The sequence below is a fragment of the Tasmannia lanceolata genome, unplaced genomic scaffold (genome assembly GCF_043159265.1).
Source record: "Tasmannia lanceolata isolate RefF3 unplaced genomic scaffold, GAP_Taslan_0.1 ptg000006l, whole genome shotgun sequence".
Classification (NCBI taxonomy): domain Eukaryota; kingdom Viridiplantae; phylum Streptophyta; class Magnoliopsida; order Canellales; family Winteraceae; genus Tasmannia; species Tasmannia lanceolata.
In genome coordinates this window covers 6921618-6943155 of record NW_027518683.1, presented here as the reverse complement: position 1 = coordinate 6943155, position 21538 = coordinate 6921618, and the positions used below count along the sequence as shown (strand labels likewise).

General features: G+C 39.5%; 2 protein-coding genes across 2 annotated transcripts; one reads left to right on the top strand and one right to left on the bottom strand.

Moving 5' to 3' along the window:
• Positions 1-891: 891 nt before the first annotated feature.
• LOC143878287 (LOW protein: nuclease-like protein) lies at positions 892-2480 on the bottom strand. The gene has a single exon (XM_077380591.1). The coding sequence runs from the start codon at positions 2433-2435 to the stop codon at positions 1140-1142; it is 1296 nt and encodes a 431-aa protein (XP_077236706.1). The 5' UTR covers positions 2436-2480; the 3' UTR covers positions 892-1139.
• A 3529-nt stretch (positions 2481-6009) lies between these two features.
• On the top strand, positions 6010-20760 carry NUB1 (ubiquitin-associated (UBA)/TS-N domain-containing protein). Its single transcript, XM_077381886.1, has 11 exons — positions 6010-6514; positions 10479-10601; positions 10717-10813; positions 11449-11484; positions 11572-11759; positions 11939-12041; positions 12303-12484; positions 12597-12674; positions 19465-19567; positions 19652-19745; positions 20184-20760. Exons 1-11 carry the CDS (start codon positions 6189-6191, stop codon positions 20543-20545), a joined length of 1692 nt encoding a protein of 563 aa, XP_077238001.1. The 5' UTR covers positions 6010-6188; the 3' UTR covers positions 20546-20760.
• Positions 20761-21538: the final 778 nt, after the last annotated feature.

Sequence of the window (21538 nt, the reverse complement as noted above, 5' to 3'; positions counted from 1 at the left end):
AGAGGGGTAATACCATTTGGGCCTTGGGTCCGATTGGAAAAATGGACTCAAATGTAGCGGAGGTCAGAGCCCTGCAACAGGGGATAAGGATCTTAGGGAGCTCGGATCTAGATTGAATGTCGAAGGGAACTCTCTCGATGCTATTCGGTGGGCGAGCAGTAACCAATCGCCTCCTTGGAGATTTGCACACATGTTCGATGAGATCCTCGATTGAGTGGAAGATGCCCCAGAGTCATATCAGCATGTCCGGAGATCGGGCTAAACTCCGACGTGGATTGCTTAGCTCGGACAGGAGTAGAAAGAGAGCTTATCTGTCTTTGATTTCTTACCTCCTCGATACCTGTTCTTTTTTCTTCCTGCTGTATTTTTGCTTTTTCTATGCTTTGTTTTTTTTATCTGCTTTTTAATATATTGCTCTACCATTCGAAAATAATCTATTAGTAAACAAAGTTTTCCTTGCTTGAACACTGCATATTGCTGCAGATCACCTTCTCATTATATGATACTAGCTTCTAATATTTGTACCGAAATTGATTTTCAGAACTCACATTCCTTGCAAATGGGAGATTATGTTTTTGTCGTTGATGTCACTGGTTAACCAGAGATCTTTCTCTAAAGCTATCTCTAGGACAAACTGAGGTAGTTCATTCTCTCATCCTAGGTCTAACTCCATGACTAGTATGTGCTTTTCCCTCATAATTTGCTTCATAAGAACTGCCAATTCAGAACCAAATACCATATATTAGGTAAATTCAATCAAAGAGATACGCCATGACAAGTTTGTAGCTAACGAAGGAAACACCTCCCATGATGTAATATTAGTGACAATCTCCAAAGTTTGTAGCTAAACCCTACTCAAGAAATTAAAGGCCAGACAAGAAGAAAAGGAAGTGCAAAAGAATTGCAAGGTCACACTGATATAACCAAGAAACTCTTGTTTCCCATAAACAACAGATTAATTTAAGATAACAGAAAAACAATGTCAAAACTAGCGTTGTCATGGTATCTACTAAGAACAAGAATCTGCCAAAAAAACATCGCAACATAGAGCATCCATGGCTTCTGAGTTGTCAGACTTTAGTGACATAAAAATTGCATACTATGAACAAAAACCCACAGGCAATAATCACATATACCCCTCATTCCCTCTGGCTTACCAGATTCAAGTGCGATGCGAGCGTATCACGAACACTCTCTCCACTCTCATTCTTCTTCCCATCAAACTCCACAAACCTCTGATCCCTCAAATAATCCCCTGCCTCATCCAGCATTGACTCTCTACATTTGATTATAAAATTATGCAACAAACACCCTGCAATGATAACATAAGGAAAAAAGTCAAGACATTCCTTCTTCCACCTCATTGAAAGAAGCCTCCATTGCCCTAAAACTCGCCCAAACGCATGATTAACAAGCTCCATCCCACAACTATGCGCAGAATTGAACAGTAGATTCAAACCCTTCTCATCCTTACTCCTACTCGAAAATGGCGTAATAAGCCAAGGCAAATTAGGGCAACAAGAATCCCCCAATAAATACTGTCTTACTGAATTCCCATCAGCAATGTCAATCTTAGGACCATTAAGAAATTCCTCAGATTCCTCAACCCGCGAAAACAGATTCGATTGCCGTAAAATCGTATCGGGCGTCATCGTCCCCAGCCATCCGGTAGAAACATCCATAAACCTCCCTTCAAAATCAACCACACCCTGAACTATCAAAGACCCATCATTCCCAAACCCTCGATCAACAAAAAACCGGCGAAAAACTATAGCGCCGAGGCAATTAGGGAACCAGAACGAGATCCGATTCTTCGAATTGGAGGGGGATTCGAAGAGATTGGAGAGTTTATCGTTTAGGGTTTTGCAGACTGCGTAGAAGGAGCGGCAAGCCGCAGCGGAGCTCATGCCGAAGCGACGGCCGGAGGATTTGAAGGGAGTTGAGTGGGCAAGACGGAAGAGAAAGACGCCGAGCTGGTAACTGGGTGGAGGAGAGGTTGGGGAGGAATCTAGGGTTAGGGTTTGGAGGAGGAGTTTGAAGGAGGGTTTGGACATTCGGAAGGATTCGATCCAGCGAGGGTCTGAGTCATGGGAGGTGGAGAGGAAGCGTTGGAACCAGCAAGGGGAGGGAGGGGAGAAGGTGATGAGGGGTTTGGTAGGGATAGGGTTAGGGTTAGGGTTTGAGAGGAGGGAGTGGAGTTTGGAAAGAGAGAGGGCTATTGATTTGATGGAGGATTCTAGGGTTAGGGTTTGGGTTGGGTGAAGGAGGAGGTCGTTTTGGGAGAGGAATCGGTGGGAGGATGCGGTGGCCAAGGCTAAATGAGAGATTAGGGTGGAGAGTTCTCCTTTGCTGAGATGAGGATTTGGGTTATTCTTGTTCTTCTTCCTTCGTTTTTTGGGAGTAGAAGATGAAGAAGGGGTTGTTTTCTCTACCATGTCTGTGTCTACGCTGTTGTTTTCTTAGAATGGTTGAGAAAGGAGAAGGGCTTTTTGTTGCTTGGGAAAAGTGAACAACGGAGGTTCATTTTGTGGGCCCTACAGTGGATGGTCACGATGGTAAAAAAATCCACATCTATCGAACCATCTTAACCGTTCATCCATGAAATTTTTTAAACGAGTTGATTTTAGATTGTATATGATGCAAAATCACACTTTCTCTACTAACAAAATGTGCCATAATGTATTAATTCATTTTTGTCTAGGATAAGGGATTTGCTACGGAATTTCATGGAAAGGCATTTCAGGGCGGGCTTTTGCACGAGAAAAGAGACACGTAGGCTCACTTTTCAGCAGATTTTGTCTTATTCATTTAATTCATGTGAGGTGGCTGTTATCTTGTGCAAAAGCCAGCCGTGAAATGTCCCTTTGAAATTTGAAATTATGCAAAAACCAGCATGAGAGAACTTCAAAGGGTTCACTTTTGCATGACCTCCATCTTTGTCGCTTCTTCCACAGGGCTTCTTTCTTTTTTTTTCCTCTTTTCTATTTTCCTTGACCTTTTTGTTGTAGGTAAAATGGGGGGTCGACCTCTTGGTTGAGGAACAAAGCCTCTACCAATTGAGCTAAAGACTCAACCCATATTTTCCCGACTTGTTCCGAGATAAAAATGTAAATTGAAGAATTTTAGAGAATTTCTATTATTCTTGAATAAATTACAATGGATCTCAAGGTGTGCTTATATAGAGCACATATAAGATTAACATAGTAAGAAATAAACATAACCAAGGCAAGAGATAATTCTAGAAATCCTACCTACTAAAATTAGCCTAATTGCTAATTTAAGCTAGCTACCTAATCTAGCTAGGTTACCCCATTCAGCCCACTTGCCTAATCTAGCATCATGGTGATCCAAAGGTGTGAATTCAACATATCTGACTTTGAGATCTCACATATTCTAACATGCCCCCTCAAACGTATGTGGATTGAAAAATCAGCATACGTTTGATTACAATGAAATTCCCCAATAATAGATCAATGGTGCTTATATAGAGCACTTACATGATGAACACATAAAGAAGAATATAATAAACATGGGAAGCGATTAAGTGAGAAGGGAAAGAGATAATCTAAATCTAATCTAGTTACCTAATAAGCTTACTTACCTCAATTTACCACCAAATCAAATCAAATCTAAAATCCTAATTTATTAAGCTTGCTCCATCCAACAAACTTTCCTAATCTTCCACGAAGATGATCCAACAGTGGGATCTTCATACTCTAACATGCCCTCTCAAACGTATGTGGATTGAAAAATCAACATACGTTTGATTACAATAAAAAAAATCCCCAATATGAAAATAGAATCCTTTGATTTGAAGAGCACCGGTGTATATTGATGATAAATATCCCCTGATGTTGTTGCCGAATATCTGATGATAACCAATACTGATTGCCGAAGAAGACACCGCTTGTTGAGTCGCGAAGAGGGCTTAAAATCCAATAGATCATAGCCTTAATGTGGCTAGATGATACTCAAGCCTTGATGGACGAGTAGAAATGGGTCACTATGGACCAATGCCGGAATGGGCAAGAAATTGGTCACAATTGACCAATGCTGGAATTGGCAAGAATGAGCCTCGATGGACAAGAAATTATGGGTCAACAAGTACCGATCCTCATGAAATTTGACTTGCTCAGGCACGGACCTCAAAGAATCGAGGCCCCTCAACTGAGTAGAGTAACCTATTTCAGGCACGCACCCCGAAGAGGTACCTCAACTGAAATAGGACAAAGAAAAGGGATGGAAAAAATAAAATAAAAGATGCGGCAACAAGTGACTAGCGGCAAATATCGGTAATAAGTATGAACTTTGAAAATTTGGACAATGCATGGAAGTCTCTTTTTCCTTCGAAGTGTAGGGATCAAAGGAGAATTGTGGCATCAAAGTAGGGGTGCACACTTTTCACTTCATTTTTGAGAGATCGAAGATGTAAAATTAGAATGGAAGGGGTGCCTTTATCAATTTGGATAAGTGGATGATTTGCCAAAGGACAAAAGAATAGGGGTTTTGGATGATAATGAGGATGATAATTTCCATACCATCTCTCTCACATCACAGGATGGGATGCTGTTTGGAATACCATGCAAGGCTTTGGAAAGTGGTGCCACACCTTTGCTAGAAATGAGAGATGGATAGAAAAAGAAACTCAAAGGCTGCTTAAAAAAATACATTTCCTTCAAAGGAAAAGTATCTATTGATGTAAGTTGAAGAGAAGAGCCCAGGAGGAAAAAAAAAAAAAAAAACCTGCATGCTCGTCAAGGTAAGGAGGTTGAGAGACATGGAGGAACATTGATAGGGCTTTCTTCACCAAAACTAATTAGGCCAAGACAACACGCTTTTCATTGTTTTGGAAAGGATTTTGGAATGAAGAAGGTCTAAGGATTTGCAGCAGTGGCAGAAATGTGGTGGAAATGGGCAACGGTGGATATAATGGTTGTAGTACCCGGCGGACGGCGTTAAGGACGGCTACACCAGCTGCCGCCGGAAATCAAAATCGCGGAAATTTAAATTAGGGCCGGATCGGCTGCTCGGATACCATGTAAGATTCTAAGATTTTACTGATTCTTGAATGAATTACAAAGAGGATCAATGGTGCTTATATAGAGCACTTACATGATGAACATATAAAGAAGAATATAATAAACATGGAAAGAGATTAAGTGAGAAGGAAAATAGATAATCTAAATCTAATATAGTTACCTAATAAGCTTACGTACCTCAATTTACCACCAAATCAAATCTAAAATCCTAATTTATTAAGCTTGCTCCATCCAACAAACTTTCCAAATCTTCCACGAAGATGATCCAACGGTGGGATCTTCATGCTCTAACATAAATGGTCACTGATACTGGGTTTCAGTTTGATAATGAGATAACTCACTTTGTTTGACACCTCTCTTTTTGGTAATTGTAATAGCCTTTGACATCTAGTTAAAAAAAAGGAAAATTACATTTACACCCTCTCTAGTTTCTGACACAGCCACCTCTACCCCTATAGTTTAAAACGTGACAACTACACCCCCTGTAGTTTCAATTTGTATAACGTAGGCTCCCTCAGTTGACGGTTCGTCCACACACTGAAGGGTTAGGATGATCCGATGGAGCTGATTTTTTGGGCACATCCTATCTATGTCAGGGCCCATCAAATGAACTCTCTGGATCATCCAAACAATGTGGGCTCATATCCGAATCCAAACACTACCAAAAACACAGGTCCTCCCTAGCAGCACTAAAAAAATATGAAGATTTTCTATTAATCACAATTAGATTTTCATTAGCAGGTAAAAAGGTGCTTAAATAACAGGAGAGATAATAAAAGATAAAGATGAAAAGAAATTATCTTAATGTAATTAGTTAAAGTAGGTTGCCATATGATCAAAGATCAGATCTTATCATATCATCTGATAAACCAAAGCATGCCTAAAGCCTAGACAAAGCAAAGTGATTGGAGGGCACTATGAGCCCTTTTATTGCCTTGCTTAACAAGGCAACGAAGCAAAATAGAGAAGGAAAAATCCCAAAAAAGCAACTAGGAAAGCACGTTCCTTTTCTTGGGTGGACAGACTAGAAAAAAGTAAAAAGGACCGAAATCTCTATCAAAGAATCCTATAAATTTTCTTCACATTAAACCCACACAAGTACACAACTTGTTTTTCCCCCTTCACTCTCTTTCTAACACACCTCTTCTAATGGAGCCCGAACCTTCATCAAAGAAATCAGAAGCCACGAAAGTGAAGATTGCGGGAGCATGGTCGGGCGTTCTCGAGGTGGAATTAGCAATTTGGACATTACCCATGTTGAGAGAAGAGGTAGCAAAGCGTTCAAATTCTCCTCCCGAATGTATTAATTTGATATGCGGAGGGAAGATTTTGAGGGGAGGGGAGAGTCTGATCGAATTAGGTTTAAAGAACAATGCAAAGATCTTGGCTAGTCGGGTCTCAGCCGATCATGGAAAATCACTCAAAGATGAGTTCCTCGCTGAGGAGGAGCGATCCCGTAGGCTTTCTAGAATCAGGTAAACATCACTAATTAGCCCTAAATTTGCTCCTCTCTATTTTTCTAGGTTTTCAAGAAATTATTTTGGTTTTTTATATTGCTTGATTGAGGTGTACTGGAATTTCATAGTGGGTATAGGTTGGAGCTAGAAATTGTAGAATTGCAGTGACATAGGACTACTTTTGAGGAAAATCTTGATGATTGAGTTTAGTTTATTCAGGTTTGTCAGTGTTTTTTTGTTTTGCTAGAAACATATCATACATCTGAGACCATTATCTTTGTTGGAGTTTGGAAATAAATTTACATTCTCAAGTAGAATATCTTTAGAGCAGTGTTTCAAAATGCAGATGCGGGTCAAAAAGTGGCCAAAGCAAATCTTAGTCGACTTGGCGCAATGCGGCCGAGTAATCGGTTGACGCAGTTGACTACTTTGGAGAGTCAAAACGATTTTTTTATTTTATTTTATGACTTTGTAGGGAAAAATGCGGACTTGGGCAAGAACGCGACCAATGTAAAAAGGAGTCGACTCGGGTGAGTCAACAATGATGCGGGAGAGTTTTGAAACTATCCTTTAGACTACTTTAGTTTGGTATGGTTTTTAACATAAGTGGACCTTATGAGATTGCTTGCATTTGGTTCCATGGCTCGTAGTCTCCTTGTTTAGGAGAGTGGGTTTCACCAAGTGGTGTTTCAATAGGTTTAGGAAAGCTTTATCTTTAAGCAGTTGATGGATGGTTGATTTATTTGAGCTATTCGGTCCTTTATTTCAGATTTCTGGTATGACAGTTCATGGCATAACATCCCCATAGATTAGGTGTTATTATGTTATTATTGAATAGTATGTAATTTTGCTTCTGCGTGTACTTGATATAAATATTAATACATGCACCACATTTTGCATGCAATTTATATAAAGATAATAATGTTATGCATATTGCTATAGTATACTGCTATTACACTTTGGGACAAAGGCTTAGTTGAGTTGAGCACACCGCTATTACACTTAAGATGTTGATTTATCGATTTCGGTGGGGATGGGAATGGAAACATTTCGGTTGTTTCGTGTCAGTTTCGGTAGAAATTTAAAAACATGAGACCAGGTTCTCTCAAGCTGAATTTTGATGGCTCTAGCTTGAGTGGGCGTGATCATTTGTGATCACACTCAACAAGAGTGGCTTACTTAAAGGAGGGGATCACTGATTCTAACACCATTGCGAGTATGGCTATTAGAGCTAGTGTTAGAATATGGGCTAACCTTCCACTAAAGCAGCTGCTTATCGAAGGAGACTCCAAGAACGTCATCTTGTGGCACTGTTTCCCTGATAAAAAAAAAAGGGGTGCCCCAGTCCATGAGGCTCCCGCCATTGCGGAGTCTGGGTAGGGCTAGATGTACGCAGCCTTACCCCAGCTCTGCAGAGAGGTTTTTTCTGTGACTCGAACCCATGACCACCAGGTCACAATGGATCAACCTTACCATTGTGCCAAGGCTCGCCCTCTATTGTCTTCCTGAGAGAGTTGGAGAAATCTGAATTTGATTGATGAGGTGATGGATTGCCTAGATAGGAGAGATATCCCCCTCCATCATGTATGGAAGATGGCTAGTGAGAGGGCAGATGAACTCGCAAGAGTGGGAGTCCAATCTCCATCCTTAATTATAGTTGATGCTCTTCCCCTGCCCTAGTGGGCAATCACGTTCTGCTTGTATTTTTAGCTATTGCAGGACCGCCTCGTGCGCGCTCTAGGTGTTCTTCATCTTTTAAATATATTTGTCTCTGTTGCTCAAAAAAAAATCTCTTGTACGCAAGACTTTTGTTGGAATGGAACCAGATTCATAGGTTAGTGTTAACTGTTAAGGATTGTTTAATTCCGTATTAAATTGTGCTTGACAAAATGGGTGGATCACTGGCTAATGAATGTGTTTACACTTTTATTGAAGGCGGTAATACCCCAACAGTCTCATTGATACCACGTACCTTGAGTAGAGTAATTTCAACAACAAGGTCCTCTATCCAACATCTTAGATCTTGGAATCCTCACTTGGTATTGCGACGAAGTTGGAGTCCTTTTTCTACAAATTCCCATTAAATTTCTCCTTCTGATTGGACCCTAGCCTTTTCCAGTGTATTAAATCCACGAGAATGCACTGATATACGGGGCTGATTGAAAAAAAAATCCAGCGAAGAAATTCAGTAGAATATGAAGAAACTATTTGGATGGTACTGTTATTTTTCATATAATTGAAGAGAAATACCTCGAAGAAAAGTAACATCCTCAAATATAAAATATACAATTTTGTATCTTTCAAATTTCCCCCCAATACAATATACACACGTGCGCGTGCACATACATACACGAAAGAATTTTCCCATTGTGAACCAATTACAAACTTTAGACTCAAATCCTAGAACTTAACCTCCCTATTAAAGAAATTTGTTGCCTAAACAAACTGATAAACAATGCTATCTGACACTGGAAAGATGACTGGTGTAACTTTGCCTATTCAAAAACCCCAACTAAATTATCTAATTATTCTAAAAAAAAATCCACCATCCTAAGAAAAAAAGAATGGCACAATCACCAACATTGTGCAGCAAATGAGCCATTGGTGGTCCACTGCCTACATCAGCATGACATATAGCTCTTCTTGGATCACATGTCTCCCCTGGAATTTGTTGCCTATTTAAGGCACGGGGAAAAATGCATTGCTAAGCCACAAGTTTCTGATGGTTTTAAGGATTGTCTGTTATGGGACAGAATGTGCTGCAAACTGTCATTCTAAATCCATATCTTGCTTGAAGTCTTTATCTAGAGCTTTCCCTTCTATGATTCATGGAAGGCTGGTGAACTAGAAGACTTTCACTTTCTGTAACAGCATGTAACATTTCTGTTGCGTAAGCTGTGATCAACATGGCCTTTAGGTTGTAATGCAGAGCATCATCCAATTGATCTATGGGTTCTGTCTCAACAGCCTTGGGATTTGAAAATGCCATTCAAAAATACGTTGTCCTGATCGACCTCAGCAGCATCAAATCCATGCAACTTTGTCATGGGCTAAATTCCAGTTTTGGTTCGGGCATTAGCAAAACGGAAACATTTTGGTTTCTGTAGGAATTTCAGCCGAAATCTTGTAAAATTACAGAAATATTTCAGTACGAAATCATGATCGAAATCCAGGTAAGATTCTTCATCACTGATTTTTTTTTTCCTTTTTTGCTGTTTTCTTAGAAATATCTTAAAGGAATCTTGTTGTTCTTCTCTTCTCTGCTAGTGGAATTGATTTTTGTCAGGATTTCTGTCGTCATTTCAGCAGAAACTTTGCTTCTTTTTTCTGAAAAGTTGATTGTTTCGCATATTTTGACCGAAAATGGGCGAAATCTGGTATTTTCCCAAATCGAAGTATATTTCATTTCGGCAATAGCTGAAATCAAAATATTTCGACCAAAACTAAATGTTTCTGCTGAAATTTAAAAATCATGGTCATGCGTACTTTGAACAAGGATCGGCTATATCTAAACCTACCTTTTCTGCAACCTGTTCTTTCCATCTCAAGCGTAGATTTTTTATTTATTGACGTCCTCTCTCTGCATAACACTGGCTATCTATCCCTACTCAAGTTAGATCTTAAGTCATAATTCGGTGATTCCCTGCAGCATTAGTTTCTGAATTGAACATGTGAAGAAGCAAAGTTTGTCTTCTTTCCAAAAGGGATAATATTCTTTACTTCGTTTAATTACTGTTCCAATATCTTATTTTTATTTTAAATTTTTTTATTTTATTTTATGTATTTTTACTCTTCCTCTTAGTTTGTTTTTGTCTATCAACAAAGAATTATAGCTCCAATCTGCATGGGGCTAAGCCATATAATTAGTGCAACTATATCCAAGTTGGATCACTGCAGTCATATTTTTCTACTTTACTGATTTTTATGTTCAAACCGCCACTCATTTTCTCATTTAGAATTCTTTCCTAACCCCATGGCACAGGGCTGCCGCTGTTGCATTGGCCAAGAGGCATGCAGAGAGTTCATTACCAGTGGAAGACTTCAATATAGAGCTTGAAGATCAGAGTGGACAGAAAGTTCAGTTGGGATCTGAGACTGATCAGCAGTATGCTTTTGCCAATCTAATATTTGGATGTGTTTACTAAATTTGTATCGAAGAGATTTTCATTTTTTTGTCTTTTCTGTCAATTTTTGCTCATAAGTTGGCCATCATTGGACAGGGGAGTGATGATGGGTCTGATGCTTCATGCAAATGCTAAACAGCTGATTAAAAAGCACAAGTACAAGGATGCATTAGATGTGCTTGCCATGGGAGAGGTTAGTTAAAAGAGGAGTTTTTATGGTGTCTGCATGTGTTTTCCAAGGAAAAACACCGACGGAAAAAGCAAAGGTGGGAGTGGCACCCTGTAGCTTGGTGATCCAAGCCATTCAAATTCTAGGCATCACAATGGATGAGTCACTTACCAAAAATCTCCTACATTAAACATTCCTAATCTGCTGGTTATGGAAATGTCTGCATTGTTGCCTTCTTACTTTCTGAATCATCCATTACAAAGGACAAGTTCAAAGTTAGGATCACCCAATGGGGAAAACTTTTGGGGCATGGCCTACCAATGATCGGGACCAACAAATGAATGGTTCAGAATCTTCAGATCATTGAACAATTGACTCCCACCTGTACTTTTGCATGACCTGATTTTTCATTGTCAAAATAGGCGGAAACCATATCGTTCCTCTAGATTACAATGCAGCTTCTCCTTTCCCTTTATTTGTTATGCTCCTTAGGTACAAGGCATTTTTTTTTTAAAAACTTTAAACAAGGCATTATTTTTTCTCATCAATTGTCTAGTCAAGAGTGAAATGGAAACCATCCTTTCTTCAGATAGGTGACAGGGATACTTTATTAAAAATGGTTGTGTCAAATTGCAACTAGCTTGATTTCTTGCTTGCAGGAGGCTTTCTCTCTCTGTGATCCCAAGGTTATTGAGGTGAGTTAACTAATTCATTCTTTTGAAAGGGGTTGGTCACATATATTTTGGTTATCAACATCCAGCATCCATGTTTTCCGCCTCCAGATGACTGACAATATACCGATACTTCAAATAGACACAGTTTGGTGTTATTTCATGCTCCGTGACATTTCATGGCTGTCAATGGCTGGAGTACGCCTTGCAAAAGCCAGAGAAGGGCTTGAACGCTCCCATGGGAAGGACTCAACTCGTGTTAGACTCCTCCAAGCAGGCCGCCATCCAGAGCTTGCAATGTAAGGTTATCGTTTATTTACTAAATATTCTTATATAGGTCCTATCTTCTGTGGGTGTACACGTGGTTCATCCATGTGTGGATGCTATCTGAATGGCTGTTTTTTTCCTAGAAATTTCACTCTTGAAGTAGATTTCCCTGCCTTTTTAAGACAAATTACTCTTATTAATTGCTAAACAGATACTTGAGATTGGAGCTCTTGGAAGGGGTGGTGGCTTATCACAGTGGACTTTTTGAACAATCCCAGAAAGCATTGACCTCCGCACAAGTCAAATACCTTCAGGTTTTCTTGTTATTTTCATTGCACTTATCAAGATTTATGTTTGGAAATTATGTTTTAGAAAATGCCTGTAAGACATCTGGACTGGCTAAAAATATGTAATACATAAAAACAAGCAAGTCATATGCCCGTTCATCTGATATTAAACAGTTTCTTGTCAATGGAAAATATTCAAGATGGAATTTCTTTTGAGGGAATTGCTTGTTTATTTTTACCTGTTTGTTGTCTTTTCGCTTCAATACAATGTTTTATCTTTGGCCTCAGCTTCAAATTCCTGATGAAGCCTTATCACTGCTTATGAGTATGGGCTACAATGAGATGGCAGCGAAAAGAGCATTAAGAATGACTAACCAAGATGTTGAAAGGGCAGTTGATTTTCTGGTCGAGGAAAAGGAAAGGAAAGCGCGTAGAAATCAGGAGGATTTAGAACGAAGAAAAGAGATCATGTGAGGCATTCATATCAGCCGTTTCACTCATGTTTTGTTTTTTTTGGAAATGGAGCCGTGTCACTCATCTCTCCTTTTATAATGATATCATTAATATTTTAATAATCTGCAGGGAACAGAAGAGGTACGGGATGACTACCATGAAGAGGGCTGTCAATCTTCAAAGACTTAATGAATTGGTCTCCATTGGGTAAGCAGGCTCAACTGTTATTATCAAATAGTCTACTTAACTTTCTGAAAAATATCTTTATTGTTCACAAATTGTGGGTTTTTCTAAGTTATGTGGTCAATCACTTGATTTTTTAAGACATTCCACACACTATACCAGCAGCTCAAGAAAGCCTTGCTATCAATCTTCTTTCCCAAAACTGGGAAAACTGTGGAGGTTCAATCAGAGAAGTTCAGTTCTATGAAAACTTGAGTTAAATCTTTGGAATGTACTGCCAAGTTTCAGTGGAGTAGAATAAATACTCTCCCTTGGTATCAAATATCTGTGGTGCCATCCATATCTGACATTCAGTGAAAACTGCATGATGTATCCTTAGCTGGGATTCTGGTCCTTTTGGTGATAAAGCCCATACATGGTGTTGTGGGGTCTTTGCAACAAGAAGACGGAAGGCTTTTGGATGCTCAGATGCTTCTTTTGGAAGAATTATCTCTTGTAGTAAGATGCCCTTGTTCAATTGAGATATGCTAAGAAAGAGTTTTTGGGTGTGGATGCGAGATATTCTTTGCTACTGGAAGTTTATGTATTTTATATTTTTGAGCCAATTTGCACCAGAGAGGATTGTGACTGGATGGACACCTCCCCTCCTTAATTCTCTCTGGTCGAATTTTGATGGTAGCCATCAGGGTAGTCTAGGTCCAGGCAGGATTGAGGAGTGGCTAAAAATACAAAGGGCAACATAATCAAGCCCTTTTCCAATCCCATAGGCACGGAGGACTTAAAGGACCCAAAAGCAACGGCTGTTTCATAGGTCATGAGGTTTATCAGGAGCACCTTGCGGAAGACCTATTATACATTGAGGGGGACTTGGCTATTGTAATCATTTGGGCATCCGACACAACCGTGGGCCCATGGCATCTTGCAAACATTTTCATTGAGATTGTTGGTTTGAAAGATGCTCTCTCCATCCATTAGTCATGTTAGCGGTGAAAGACGAAGGGGGAGAAAAGAACAGAGGAGAGAACCATGAGAAAAGAGTTAATAATAGGGTTGCAACTTGGGCCGGGTTTTACCCGACCCGCATCAACCCGACCTGAAAAACTGATGGGTCGGGTTCAAATAACACGGGCCTTGGGCTGGGTCGGGTTTAAGATTCAAAGACCCGCGGCATTCTCTGGTCGGTCCGGGTTTAAAGGTGAAAAACCTGACAACCCAAAAAAGTCCGAGTTACTTTCTTCGTTTTTATCTTTTTTATATTATTATTATATAATAGGAATTCTTGATACGTGGCCACCTATTGGCTTGACGCCTTATGTAATGTGCGATTTACTTTTGTGGCGCCCAACCCACTGCCAGCTAGACAAATTCGGTTTCTTTTTCTCTGTGTAGCATTGATTGCATTTTTCTTTTTGTCCTTTACTGATGAAGTTGGTAAGTTTTTATTTTCTTGTCTTCAGTCTGTACAACGCTGCATCCCATCTTAGAAAAAGGGTAAGAAGAGGGAAAGGGTGAGGAAGGAGAAGATGGAGAAGAAGGCAATGAGCAGAGAACTTTTGCTCATGTTTTTTGGATATTGAAATCTCAGCATACAAAATCCCCCTTCCTTTTTTTTTCTTAATCAGGACCTTTTCAATCTCCCCTTCATATAACAATAATCTCTCTTACACAGAAGGAATTACAAAAGTTCATAAGCCATGTGGTAATAAGTTTATTCAAAAAGCTTATATTATAGTAGGTTAAGTTCATGATGACATTGGTGATGAATGTTTTGCATTTCATCTTTTGGGGTCCAACCCTTGCTAATTAGTTTATGGAGTGCTGCTTTGGCTTCCTCCAAGGTTTCATCTCCATGTCCCACTTCGTACCTTGACGAATACTGATATCAGTGCCCTTGATGTCTATTGATATGAGAATGCATCCGCTACTTTCATTCCAGTAGATAACAGTTCTTCTTTAAGTGGCAGCGAGGATAATGTTGTGTTGTTTTAGGCCCTGTTTGGATCGTAAGAAAAACCTTTTCTTTGACTAAAAATATTTTCTTATTTTGTTTTCTTTTCATGATTTATAGGGAAATTATATGATGATAGTGTTGCAATTGTTTGCATGAAGCTCGACCCGACCTGACCCGACCCGAGAAACTATCTTTGGTAGGGCCGGGTTTAGAAATCATGGGTTTTCCCCAAAAATACCCGACCCGACCTAAGATAGTTTCTCAGGTAGGGTGGGGTTCTAGATTGGGGAATATATAATCATATAATCCCAGTTTGGTACGATAGTATCAAACTGGGATATGTCAATATTGTTTTTTTGTTTATGAAAGACTTGATTAGAGGATATATGCACATTGGCTTGATTGTCACAAAATAACATCCTAGATAACTTGAAATCCCAACTCCTGTAGCAAATTCTTTGACCAAGTTAACTTAAATGTAGTGTGTTTCATAGCCTAATACTCTACTAATGCACTTGAACCTGCCACTCCACTTTGTTTCTTACCAAGGAAGCAGGATTCTTCCCTGGGAGTGGGGAGCCTCGATTCCCGGGTTCTCGAATCCGAAACGGGAATCTTCTCGAATCCCCAAAAACTGGGAATCTTGATTCGGATTCGCCGGGAACCCATCGCGATTTATGATTCTCCGGAAACCTGATTCCTACTTTATGTGAAACGCGATTTTCCGGCGATTCCTCGGAGATTCCCTGGCGATGCCCAATTCCCCAGCGACTCCCCGACAATTCCCCTGCGACTCCCCGGTGACTCCACGATTCCCGCTTCCGACCATCCCGGGAGCCTTCGATTCCCGCTTTCGATTCCCGCTCTGGCAACCTTGTTTCTTACTCCATGTCACCAGGTTGCCCGCAAGAAAGATGCAGTAGTCAATAGTAGACCTTCAGTTGAAAGGTGATATTGTTCTATCAGCATCGGTATACCCAGTGACATGTAAATTCCCATTGGCTTTTTATAGCAAACCCCACCTGAGAGCGAGCTCCCTTGAGATACCTTATGACCAACACTACAGCTTCCCAGTTAAGTGCTCTAGGTGGCTTCGTAAACTGACTAATAGTGCTCACTACAAACGAGATACTCGGTATGGTGAGGGTCATGTAATTCAACTTCCCTACAATACGACGACATCTAATTGTGTCATCCAATAACATTCCTTGATCAATAGTAAACTTAGTATTTGGATCAATCGGAGCTTCAATTGGTTTTGAGCACAATAATCATGTCTCCTCTAGTAAATCCTAACACGCAGTTTCTCTTTGATAAATGAATCTCAGTGTTAGATCTTGCTACTGTAATACCAAGAAACTATCTAAACTTTCCTAAGTCATTGGTTTCGAAATTGTGCTGAAGAAATATCTTCAACTTCTCAATTCCTGCAACATCACTTCCTGTAATGCGGTCATGAAGTACACCACTAGAATAATCAACGCATCTTCACTTCCTGCCAGAATTATCAATTCCAAAATTCGAGTCACAAAAAAGACTGAATGATCAACATGTTGCCACTTCATGCCAAATTATAACACAGTATCACTGTCAGGAATGTGGAGACTGCTTAAAGCCATAAATGAACTTCTTCAACTGACATACACTCTATACTCCACCCTAAGAAACAAACTTAGGAGATTGCTTCATATACACTCTTGTATAGATGTCATGTTGATGCGGATTGTAGGCCCAATAAGAGGCATATTTGCCCATTAGGACTTTTAGGAATTTATTTCATGTTATTTTGTTTCTAGGATTTTTAGTTCCATGGTATTTAGTTTTAGGGTTTTTATTTTCCATGTTATTTAGAATTAGGAAATTTATTTATTTTCCATAGAATTTTATTTCAATTGCCTATATAAGGCCCTCATGTATTAGGGATTATTAGTTTTGATGATTAATTGAAGTGATTACACATTCTCCCCTCTAATTTCTCTTTCTTCTTATTCTTCTTCCTCTCTTTCCCTATCTCTTCTTCCCCTTCCTCTGTTCTTCCTCTTCTCTTCTCTTCTTCTTCTACTACTCTTCTTCTTCTTCTCTTCTTCTTCTCTTCTTCCTCTCTTCTTCTCTTCGTCCTTCTATTTCTCTTCTATGGGCCTACATCACATGTATTCTGACAGTCACTCTTCACTCTTGCTGACTAATATGCCCAACACAAATGATGGTCAAGATTTGGTGTAATACTAATTCCGATGTTGTGGCATAATATATGTGCCACATATTTGGGTTACGAGTGATAGAATTTTGGCTTTTCTTGGCTAAGAGAAAAGGTAGCAAAGAGAGTTTAACCCTAATATCAAAATAGTGAGACTCTCTTCTCCTGTGGACATAGGCGAACTGCCAAACCATGTAAATCTTGTATTTATTGCTTTTTATATTTTTGTTTCTTGCATCTCATCGTGTCGTCAGCTGCGCATCGAGTTTGATCTTGTTTTGGGCAGATTAGAGATCCCTCGGTTTACAACATACACTTCTTGCAAATCACCATGCAAGAAGGCATTCTTCACATCCACAGTTGATAAAGGGACCCACCAAGGTTGGTCACAAGAGAAATAATGACCTGCATAGAAGCAATCTTAGCCGTTGGATAGGAAGTCTCGGCATAGTCAATACCATGTCTTTGTGTGCACTTTGGTAGCTAGGCTTGCCTTCAACTTCTCAATAGAGCCATCCATATTAAACTTGACAATATACGCCTACCGAAAGAAAGAGGAGCAAGATCCTAAGTACCACTTTTATGGAGGGTGTGCATTTCAACTTCCATTGTTGTCCTCCACCTAGGATCAGATAAAGCTTTCTGCACATATTTAGGAATTGACAAAGATAGTCTAGAAATAAAATAATGAAAAGATGACAGGGGCATGGGTTACAACCTTATCAATATGATGAGCAGTAGAGTAAATGGAATTTACATGTGCATTTAGCCTTTTGTTGAACAATAGGGACATTATGATCATGGTGAAGAAAAACCAAAACAGAAGTTGCAGATGGTAAATAACGTATTGAAACAGTATTTGCAGGCGTCGAAGTAGATGATGGTAATCACATGTCATCGAAATATACTTGCGTGATGGGTGACTTCAAGACTAGTCACGATAGTCGAATGTGGAGACTCATCAACATGCATAGGAAGAGACAGAGGTGTCAAATCCAGATCAATGAATTGACTTTCATCTGATAAAAAGGAATTGACTCAAAGAAAGTAACATCAACGCAAATAAAATGACGATGCTAAGTAGGACTAAAACATTTATAACCTTTATGAGAGTACCCCCAAGAAGACACAATTGATAGCCTGAAGATCCAGCTTGTCTGTGCCGGAACCCAGCTAATGAACAAACATACGTAGTCAAGTATACATGGAGGAATAAGATACAAGGAAGTATCTGGGAACAAAATAGAATGAAGAGTCTGACCATGTAGAACAACAGAGGATGGTATCCAGTTGATGTGAAAACAAGCAGTTAAGACTGCATCACTCTAATAAATTTTATGTACTTCCATTTGAAAAAGTAAAGTGAGTGTGATCTTAAGTAGATGCAGCAACCCCATTTTGTTGAGGTGTATGAGCACATTGATGTTTCATGCCATACCCAGTAATGAACTCACAAAATTGATGAGAGGTATACTTCCTTGCATTTTCTGACTAAAAATATGATTAGAAGCGCCAAATTGTGTCTAATTTTCATATAGAAGGATTTAAAGAAAGAAAAAAACTCTCCACCATGCAAAAAAAAAAAACGAAAGAAAACAACTCAAAATGATCTTTCATTAACTACAACAAAGTCATTCTTAAAAAATAATCTACAAGGGTGAAAAAGTACACAAAACCGATATAAGAGGTGACGTGAATAGGACCCCAAGCATCGGATGAGTTGACTAAAAAAGACAAGTGACATGACTATTAACTCGAGACAAATAAAATACTTTGTGATGCTCACTGAGTTGAAAAGCTTCACAGTCTAAGGATGACAACTGACTCAGAGACATAATAGAAATCTTCAAACTGTGTAATAAAGGATGGGCAAGATGGCAATGAAACATACAACCACCATAACCACCCTTACCACTACCACCACCAAAACCACCGACATAGTTATGACCATGGTTTGAAATTTCGGTTTCGGCATAAATTTTGGACCCAGCCGAAATCCCAAAATTCGGTAGGGTCACACGAAATGTCGGTTTTTGGGGCCGAAATTACCGAAATTTTGGCTGACATTTGGTAAAGGAATAAAAAACTAATATTCTTTTTGAAATTTCGCCGAAATTGACGAAATTTCGACCGAAATTTGGTATATTTCAGCAATTTCGGATTTCGGCCGTTTCGGTTTCGGTGTTGACCGAAATCCGAAGATTTCGGTCGAAATTTAAAACCATGGTTACCACCATAGCCGCCTGTAACAACCGGGGCATATCGATCCACAGCAATGTGAACTCCAGACCAGGACATAGATGCATGTTGGAGTTTAGAAAAGACATCCGATGAGGGAGGAAGTTCATGACTACTTAGAAAATAAGTCCTCATGTGGGTCTTGTGCACAAGGAAAGAAAAGCGTAATATTTTATTCTCAAAGGATAGTTAGATGCTGATAAATCAGACATCTCGTTCCGTTAAAAAAAATGAAAAATAAAAAAATCAGACATCTTGCAATTGATAATGCACATCACAGGCCCACCCAGAACAGTTCATATTGCGCCATGTTTATGAAGTTTGTTTACTTTCACCACATTGTATAAACCTTAGCATGTTCTTTTTCAATTCAGGTACAGACTTCATTAGTTCACAGTGTGACATTTGAACATTTCTGCATTTGGCAGGTTCGACAAGCCCCTTGCTGCAGAAGCTCTTCGAAGAAATGAAAACGACACTCAAAAAGCTTTGGACGATTTGACAAACCCAGAAGCCAAGTCCATTATACAGGTAGTCTATTTTCTCTCTATAAACATATTGGCTCCAAACACTTTTCAGACTCAACCAACCTCATACGGTCCTCTTGGCTCACAGCTTTATGTCGACTCAAAGAAACGAAAGAGGCAGAAGCAACCAGCAGATGCTGACATTGAAGATCTCATATCCATGGGTTTCGAAAGAGCAAGAGGTCCTGTATATCTGCTTTACTAATTTCAGTTTTCCTTTGTTTTCTTGTGAATTTCACTATAAAACTTAGTGCATGTTTGGCAACCATGAAAAAATATTCCATGGAATATTAGTGGGGCCAGTTTTGTGAGAGATGGACTGAGAGGGAGAGACTTGCGTGGGTGTGAGGGGAGCATGAAAAGCCCCTCAAAAACAGGGAAAAAATCCAACCTGAAGTAGTGTATATTTTTCACTGGTTTTTAGGGATTTCTCATGCTGTTTCCATGGTCTCTCCACTCATGCCCTCCAAGTCTCCCTTTCTACCTCCTCCCCATATCCTCTTCACAATTGTGCCAACAAATGTTTAATGTAATAACTTTTCGTAGTTGCCAAACTTGCCATTAGCGTTGTTTCTTTTTTCTAAGGATGGAAAATCACCACCCAAGTTTTCTCTGTACAGTGATGGCTGCCTTGCGCGCTTCTGATACAAAAGAGGAGGCACTGAGTATTCTTATTGGAGATCAGATCCCAAACCCCACAGACACTGTCAATGACAGTGTGGCTTCAACCATTCCACTGAATGACAATATGGATTCTACTATTCCACCCATGGACAATCAGGTAACAGGCAGTTCATCAGGCATCAAGAATACAGAAGAGCGAGATGAGGAAATGGAGGATGAAATAGCACAAGAGCTGAGTGGAGACCCATTATCAGACTATGATATTGAAGTTACAAAAGAAGGTGAGGCCATCACAGAGTACATGGCTCTGCTGGCCTCTTCTACAGCCACTGTTAAGGATTTCAGTAAAACAGCTTAAATGGGGGGAACGTGTGGAAAATCTTCTCTGTAATTAAAACAATTGAAGTTAAACAGCTTAAAGTTGATCTTGAAGGTAGAGATGTTGGTTCATCACTAGACCAGGACTGTAGAGAAAATACATGTGTGAGAGGTGTATGGAGAAAATCAATTGTCATTTTAGATGAAGGGCCTAGGATCATCCTACCACGGAGTTCTCAATGGCATTTGACTGGACTTATGGTTGCGGTTCAGATCAACGGTTTGGATCATTTACATGAGGCACAAGTGGGGCCCAAATACAAATATTTGAGGAAGAAGCTTAACCACCCTTGCCTTTTAGAGAATCTCTCTCCTTCATTTTAATATCCCGTGTCTTTTCCTCTATGCAAAATCCATTTATTTTAGCAAAATATAAGCATTCTCCAACCATCACACTTGTCCGTTTGGAATAGGGTGGGGGCCAACAAAAGTTTGGTATAACATGATGTGGGACCATGAGCTTAGCACTTGCATGGTTGTTAAAATTTGAGTGGAAGGTATATGTCTGGAATATGCTTAGGTTCCTTTCCCTTTTTGCCCTATTACTTTTCTAATATTTTTTTGGAGGATGATATCTAAAACTTGGGATTTGCTAGCGTCCATCGCAGACGACATTTCGCGGATGATATCTAAAATCGGTCAAAGAGAGGGGTGTCTTTATCAAAAAGTTATTTATTTTATTAAATGTTGATGTTGGTGAAAAGCTTGTGGGCGTCGTGTTCTAGATTTTTCGTCCCAGGAGAAAAAAGATGTCGTGTGGGTTTTGCTTGCTTTTGTCTTGCGCTCGTCGCTCAGCGACCGTTGCGTAAAATGTAATTCCGGAATTACCCCCGAGCTTTGTTTCAAAGGACTGATCAGTCACAGATTTTTCTATTTGGTTTTGTTGAAGGAGATTCTTCGGGTTAGAAAAGAAAAGAAAAATCAATGAACTGCACTATGTCTTGTGTTTCATGCTTTTATCTTTTTTTTTTGA